Raw genomic sequence first — 8,648 nt, forward strand, 5'->3', positions numbered from 1 at the left:
GATTTAAAAATTGTGCCACAAGGACTCAGAATTTACAAATTTCCTTTTGGCATTGACTACTCAGAAGAAATTATGACTGATTTTTGTGATTATTTTAATGAAATAGGCCTGGGTCTTTTAAGAAAAACTGTACACTATTATGAAGTTCAAAAAGATTATGTTTTTAAAGATGTACAAAGTTTAGATAACAAAATTAGAAATGATTTACTGTTTTCACATTATAGTACTATGTATTTTAAAATGTTGGATAGAGTTGAAAATAGATGCTTCAATATTTTTCAGAAGAAAAAACGCAAAATTAGCAGGGATCAGAAGAATTATCAGGACAATGTGGTATATATTAACAAAAACCACAATGCATCTTTTAACCAGTTTAACAGAAATAAGTCTATGTACAAACAACATCATGGACATGACAGTGTTGATTTTCCACAAAGGTATTCACCCACTTCCAGGGATCATTATGTAGGGCACATGGATGAGTGGGTGGAGGAAGGGATGGGTATACAAAATTTAGAGGAAAGGGATTTTCCCACTCTCAGGCGCTCGGAGAGACTGGCACAGTATTACAACAAGAAAGGGGAATACAACAGAACTTACTATCCCCAGAAAAGGAATCAGTTCACCCACTCCATGAATGCATACTAGACTCAAACACCTTTGTTATTTCTTCTACATCAGAAGACAATATTGTTTTTAAAAGAGGTGGTTTTACTATTTATAATTATTCGGACTTGATTATTACTGATGACCATTTTAACCTTTTTTCAAAGGGCATCAAGTTCATTCCATCCCATAGTGGTGACCTTGTAGAAAACATAGAAGCTTTGAAGCTTTTTGTGAGAAAATTAAACTTAGAAATACTCCTAGAACCTTTGCAGGACAATGCTAGAAACAATACAGACATAAATAAGAAATTAAAAAAGAAGAGTGTGTACAATCCACCCTTACATCCCTTACTGGAAACTTACGAAAAATTGGTTATGGAAGATATATACAATGAATTCAAACAAAATCACAGGTTGGAGTATTGGAACTTAACTAAGAATGAGTTTAATCTACTATGTGACCTAAGGAATGACCATAGCATTCGTGTTATGGTTCCTGACAAAGGTGGGGGAATTGCAATTTTTAAGAGTATGGATTATTCCAACGCCATGCAAAATTTATTATTTGATGAGAATACCTATAGTCACACTTCCAAAAATCAAATCAATATTTCTTATTCCAGAATTAATAGTTATTTAGAGGAATATCTTTTGGAAGGGAGAATTAGTCCTAGTGAGTATGATTTTCTTTCTACAAAATTTCCTAAAATCCCAGTATTTTTTGGAATACAAAAAATACATAAGGATATTTCCAGGCCTCCTTTTAGACCAATAGTGGCGGCCAAGGGATCTAAAACACATTCACTATCTGTATTCATTGATTCTTATATACAACATGTGGTTCACAAGACCCCCCATTTGTTAAAAGATTCATGGGAATTTCTAAAACGTGGGAAACAAGATTTATTTCAGGAAGATGTTTTGTTTTTAACCATAGACGTAAGAGATTTGTTCACATGCATTCCCAAAAATGAAGGGATGATTTTGTTTGAGGAAGTACTATTTAAATTCTTGGACCTTGAGAATGATAAAATAAATTTAATATGTGAATTGATGAACATAGTTCTTGAAAACAACTTTCTATGCTTTGAAGGGGAATTTTATCAACAAGTTACTGGTGTACCTATGGGTGCTACTTGTTCACCAGTGTATTCTAATTTGGTTCTATTAGGATGGGAAACACAATATGTATTTGACGGTCCATTTTGGCCCCATATTAAACTATATCTCCGATACCTGGATGATATTTTTATTTTATGGGGAGGCCGCAAAGAAGAAATCATTCAATTTATAGACTACATCAATAGCAGTACTGCCTTCCTTTCTTTCACTTTTCAATACAACACAATGAGTATCAATTATCTTGATACTTGTATCATTAAAGACAAATCTAACAAACAGTTTAAATCAAAAATATTTAGAAAGAAAACATTCTGCAATGCCTACTTACATTTTGAGAGCTACCATCCTATATTACAAAAGGTTAGTATAATAAAAGGGCAAGCTATTAGAATTGCCAGGATGACTTCCCACAAAGAAGACCTGGAAGATGAATTCACTTTGTTAAGAGAAATGTTTTTGGAGAGGGGATACCCCATAGATTTGATTAATTCTACTCTACAAAATGTTTACCAACAATGGGGTCAAAAATATATTCCCCTATTAGGTTCTTCTGAAAACACTACAGTTGGGAGGGAGAACATTCATGATTTTAACACCACCTGTGTTTTAACATATAACACAAGAACTCCTGCTATTAAAAATATTTTCCAAAAGAACTGGAATATTTTTAGATCAAATGATGGTATATACAAGAAATTGGGTAATACACCCAGATTTGTTAACAAAGTGGGCTTTAATATGAAACAACTTTTGGAATACAAAAGACCTAATACTTTCCAAAACAAACAAGGTACAAAAAGATGTGGCATGTGTCACTATTGTTCTTATATTTGTGTTGAGCCTACCTTAAGGCTAAATAACATTATGAACAGTAAGGTATACCTACAAAATGGTAATTGTAACACCAGGGGAGTGGTCTACCTGGCTTTGTGTTGTACTTGTAAATATTTTTATGTAGGCAAGACCGAACGACTTCTTAAAAATAGAATTTATGAGCATCTAAATGATATTAAGAATCATAAGAACACCAATGCCCTGTATAAACATAGTACCTCTTGTGTTGAATTCAAGAAATTTGTTTTTGGTATTTTAGACACTATCAAAATAGACACCAGGGGTGGTGATTGGAAAAACCTACTAAAAAAGAAGGAAAGTCAATGGCAGTTTAGACTGGCTTCTATGCTTCCCCCAGGACTAAATGAAACAGTGTCATTAATACCATTACTCACAGAAAGGGCTAACAACATTTGAATTGTCCATATATACATATACATATATGCACTCACATATATGTGTATATACATATATACATTGTTCATATTTTACATATACTATTTTCTTCATTTCAAGGTTAAGAATTTTTAGAACTTTTAAATGGAATAAGTTTACATATTTGCTCATCAGTAGAGATATTTTTCATATATTTTTTATATATTTTTTTTATATAATTTACACAATATATTTATTTATTAAAGCTTATCATACAATAATGGATTTTAATAAAGTTTTTAAACTAATTTTTGTGTTTCAAACAAAACCCAAGGTGCCAATATTTATTAAAACGTTACTTTACAACAATACAATAGGTATATACATATTTAATACATACATTCTCATTTCATATACATTTTTAGGTTGGTGTTTGTTTAAATTTTAAATAATTAATTGTGTGATGTCATTGATTTAAACACTATATAATGTGTAATTAAATGTGGTTAATTGTTTCTGATGAAGTCTCTATCACGAGATGAAAGCGCTAAAACTTTTGGTCTCATTAAAAATGGATTGTTGGTACATTTTCTAACTGGCGTCCTGGATTCCTGGTTCATTTGGATTTATTCTACTGGTCTTTTCAGTTTATTTTTGTGACTATCATTTAACTTATATTTAAATGTCTAGATATGTTTCCTCCTGAACATGAGGGTTGTTATCCTAAGCACAGTTACATATGAAATGGTAAATATATTTGAATAGGATTGCAATTTGAAACCAGAGATACAAACAACTAAATCCACCAACAATGCAAAACACTGAGGCACATTTCTGGTCTGAAGTTCTGCACCATTATTACCATGTTAGAACTTCTGTGCTACAATCCCACTGCTTTAACCAATAGAGTTTGAGGCTGCGTATATACCTCAGATATACAAACTTCCTTGAATGGTGTCAGTAACTGACATGATTCCTTCCTTTCCATCATGTCTAGTTGCTCACATAATTAAAACTGTAAAGCATGTTTCCAGTATCAGAAATATGTTCAGCCACTCACTCACTGCTAGGAACATTAGATCAAGTCCGCGAAAAACACACAGGTCCACTTATAAAGTTTCTTCTTTCCACAGCAGGTTTGAATTTACTTAGAAATGTGTATCTAGAAAGCTAAATGCTTTCTCAAAGTAAACACAATTTAAAGAGCTGGACTGAGAAAGACAGCACATTAGAAATAAGGATACAGTAAGAAATCAAAGGAAAAGTGTTATATTTTCCATAAAAAAAAAACAGATATCATACTGTAAATGGTATTGCTTATGTGACTAATCATAATGATCACATTTAGCCATTGTGACATTTTTTGTACTAGTAGCCCCAGATTGATAACGGACTAGTCAGTAAGAGGTTAAGCACAATACAGCAGATATTATCTGCTATATTGAGTAAATGGTGGGAAATGTACCACTTTGGTAATCAGACAGAAAAGTCACAGTAATTGAAAATAAATGATTATAATACTCTCCATCTAACACAGTAAACCAGAACAAGTAGAAATTATAAAATGACTTTTTATAGTGTGAGAGTGTTCTATTGTATGTTTCAAGCTAATGACGGCTTTGATATCAGCTTTTAGCTTGTAATATTAAAGGCAGTAACCACCCCTTTCTTTAATGCAGTAAAACTACAATAGTTGTTTTCCCTGACACATTATTTTTATATCCTCATCTACAGAAAAACATTGTAAACTAGCTGCCCTCTTTGAAACTTAACAAGTACTAAATCTTTTCATCTCATCTGAAAAACACAAGTTTTACCTATACAGATGTGCCAATACCTCTATAATCAAAACTAATGTTGGCTAGTGAAGCAGTTGTAAACATTTATGTGTATACAGTGAATTAATTAGCCTTTTAGTAACAGAAGTACTCAAGACATGAATACAGCCAATGCAAAAAAAAACCTATGTATTTTCATAAAGCATTGGAGAATGCATCATCTGTTACCTGCAGTGCTGTGACTGTTCCACACCTCGCTTCTTCCTGCGGTTCTTGTGTGCAGACCCTAACCGATGTGAGGGCAACAGTGTCAGCATTAGGTGAGGTGTTTTCATGCTGTATGCAAGCTTGGTTTTCGGCTTCAAGTCTTTGATGAGGTCATCATCGATACCTTAAAAAAGATTGCTGTAAGTATTATCATCTTCGGAATGCCATTGTTGTTTTAACCTAGCGACAGCAGTCAGATCACATTATTTAAAACAATTAGCTCAATGAGTTGTTTTTTGCCTGATTTATCCAGTGTGTTGAAAAGACTTCAAACTGTAGAGTACAACAAAGCTTGCTTCACATTCAGTGTAGTGTCTGAATTAAAAATCACAATAGGTGATCCATCTCAGAGTTATGCATGTCCACTTATGATCATATGCCTTGATCATTAACTTTTACAGAATATATAGTGTCAACTATAAATGTTGAAAAGTCTGAGCAATGCAAAGCCAAAAGAAACAATTTCAGAAAAAATTTCAAAGACTGATGACAAAGCAAAATAAAAAATTTCAGAAAAAAAAACTGCAGGTCCTCAAGTGTTCCATTTTAAGGTAACTTATTTAATGTAAGGCAGCTGTGGAGGTCTATTTGTCTTAGTTATTGGAGGTCTTAACACTCATATCTTCATGCTATAGCTACTTGTCATGTTTTAACTTATTAAACTCTTTATATGTTATAACACGTCCAGTTTGTTAGGTGACCTGTGATATGCATTTAAGCTGAATTGCAGGCTGTTGGCTACTACAGATAATGTAGAAATTTTAAATGTCTTAAAAGCTTACCAAATTTGGTAGTTAATTTAATGAAGGTTCTTAAAAACAATTTGTGTGACTACCATATTTTTCTGAGATCAGCAAAGAATAACAAACATACAAAACAAAATACTTAACTTTTTGAAAATTTGGCAAAGGGTCAAAGATACCCACACTGTAGTGATGAGTGTCAGACATTTTGCTTTATTGATATATTTGTTAACCAGAACCAAATAGATGATCATAACTTCAGTCAAAAATGAAAAAATAAATACAGGAACTGATTTAACTATATAATTGAAACAGAAGTTTTATAAGGACAATAGTGAAGAATGGACAACAGTACTTACCGCTACTTAGATATAATCATACAAAATACATTCATGCCTAAATACTGACATTTTTTAAAACCTGGATACGACAGTATTTCTAGCTTTAAGACTCCTCTTTCTATTAGGTTTAAAGTTTATTAGAAAGAAGACAATGCTTTAAATAGAGCTACTGTAGTTTATGTGTCTTTTAAAAATAAGAATTGTTGCACTGGGAATGTATGTCTCAAGAGCTGGAGAAGAAAATGGGGTTATAATATTATTTGTTAAATTATTTGCTTTTGTGAAATAAAGTTGGAAATTACCATTTAAAATAAATAAATAAACAAATGTACAAATAAGCAAAGATGAAAAAAATATATAAAACAGAATAAAATATTTAGGTCCTGGGGAGACGATATCTTATCTCCAGTCAGCAACCTGTGTAACAGCAGTGGGATAGAAAGAATGCCCTGTGAATTGTGGGATTATCCCAGTCCTCCAATAGTGGATTCCCAGATTAATCCATGCCAACTAAAGCTTTGCTCTAGAATAACATACTTTGTTATCCCAGAAGCTAGGCAATCAATAGCCAAACATTTATTAATACCCAAACAAGAATATACACAACCACCCACAAACTACAAGCAGCAGTAAACAAACTTAGCAGATTTGCCTTTTTAGCCAGGCAATACACTCAAGGAAATTAATTGGCTCACCAATTAAAATAGCACGATTATTGCTTATTTGAATTATATTCAAAATACTCAACTTGGCCACCACCCTCCTCTGAATTTCAAACTATTATAAAAAAAAAACATCCTTCACTCTCTGCAACTCTCTTTGACAAATGACTTTTACTCTTAAGGCCTAGATTTGGCTTTTGCATAAGTAAAAGAGCATTTATCAAAACTGTTCCTGCCACTTAGAACCACCTCCCACCTGAGATGAGGTCAAAACCCAAAACCATATCAAATGTAAACTTAACACACAGAAGCTTAATCAAGTTGCACATGTCATGGAGACATGGTCTAAATTATAACCAACACACTTTTACTAATTTTTACCTCATCCTACCCTACTCAAACCCACCTCTGACCAAGGTTATAAACCGGTGATATAAATACTGTACACATCTTATCAACTATTCAATTCTATGTAGTAATTCTTAGCAGAATAAATATGTATGTATTATTGCTGATATGCTATTGTGTACTAACACTTAATACTCAATGCACAAGTTAATATTTTTGTTATTACTTATTAACGTTTTTCTTGTTGTTTGCTCTCCTGGAACACAGGTCATGGCTAAAAAGCATCATTGCACCAGCCCACCAACCCAGTTATCAAATTGCAATAAAATATGTAAAATATAATCTACTAATTCAGAGGATGGCAGAAGTCAAAGAACCACTACAGGAAAAGAAGTGTGATAATAACAAAGTCTTTCCTTAAAGAAACAGTTAAGCAGTTTGCTCTACACATTAGAAGACAGTGGTATACAAATCTAAGTAATAATACTACAGATAATACTACAGATCTGAACATTTTATTTCACAGAACATTTGCTTCTCATTGGTAATTAAGGAGAAAGATGGAAGGCTAAGATGATATACAAGTCTGGAGAAGATAATATTTTGAGCTATGATAGTTGCCTTGTTATATTTTATAGGCAACTATTTTGCTAAAAAGATCACATTTAAAGTCACAAAAATGTTTATTTTTATAATAAAGTTAATTTCAAGCCACTTTTTCAAAAAATTAAGGATTAAAAAAGCCTCCGAACACACACGTGTAAGATACTCATGCTGTATTTATGGTATTACTATTAGTATACCAGTAAGAGACATGTGCATCACTTTGGGGGGGGGTGTAATTAAAATTATTAATATACCAGTAGGAGGTATGTGCTTCACGTTTGGGGAGCAGAGGTAATTAGAATGATTAATGCCAGTAGGAGGCATGTGCACCTCTTGGGGGAGCAGATGTAATTAGAATGATTAATATACCAGTAAGAGGCATGAGCTTTACTTTGGGGGGACAAATGTAATTAGAGTGATTAATATACCAATAGGAGGCATGTGCCTTACCATGGGGGATCAGATGTAATTAGAATGATTAATATACCAGTAGGAGGCAAGTGCATCATTTTTGGGGGGAAGATGTAATTAGAATGATTAATATACCAGTAGAAGGCATCTGTGCCACTTTTGGGGGGGAAGATGTAATTAGTATGATTAATATACCAGTAGGAGACATGTGCATCATTTTCTAAGGGGGCAGATGTAATTAGAATGGATTACCATGACTAAATACATGTGAAACAATTACTTAATTGTCAACCAGTTAAACTAACAGTTTGGCAAAATGATACAGTAAAATAGTAAAACAATGAGTTTTATATACAAAGCACGACCATACATACTTCTGGAATTTGATAATGAAATCACATCCTTCAGTTAGGTGCAAATTTAACAAAAGGGGCTGAAACAGAATATTAACAGAAGCAAAAGAAGTACTATTAAAGAATGTTTATAATCACAAAAATATTTAAAGGCAGTAGGTGTGATCACTTCTATGGCTTATTATTGTGATGTGCCTGTT

General features: G+C 32.7%; 1 protein-coding gene across 1 annotated transcript in view; it reads right to left on the reverse strand.

Annotated features, from left to right (window-relative positions):
- The window catches only part of LOC122805523 (transforming growth factor beta-2 proprotein-like), a 239,398-nt gene that overhangs the window by 95,925 nt on the left and 134,825 nt on the right, over positions 1 to 8,648 (reverse strand). The window contains exon 5 of the mRNA XM_044075725.1: positions 4,946 to 5,108. Within this exon, the coding sequence (XP_043931660.1) occupies positions 4,946 to 5,108 (163 nt within the window). The remainder of the gene's footprint in view (positions 1 to 4,945; positions 5,109 to 8,648) is intronic.

This window comes from Protopterus annectens, chromosome 6.part1 (genome assembly GCF_019279795.1).
Source record: "Protopterus annectens isolate FY-2018-M chromosome 6.part1, PAN1.0, whole genome shotgun sequence".
Classification (NCBI taxonomy): Eukaryota; Metazoa; Chordata; order Ceratodontiformes; family Protopteridae; genus Protopterus; species Protopterus annectens.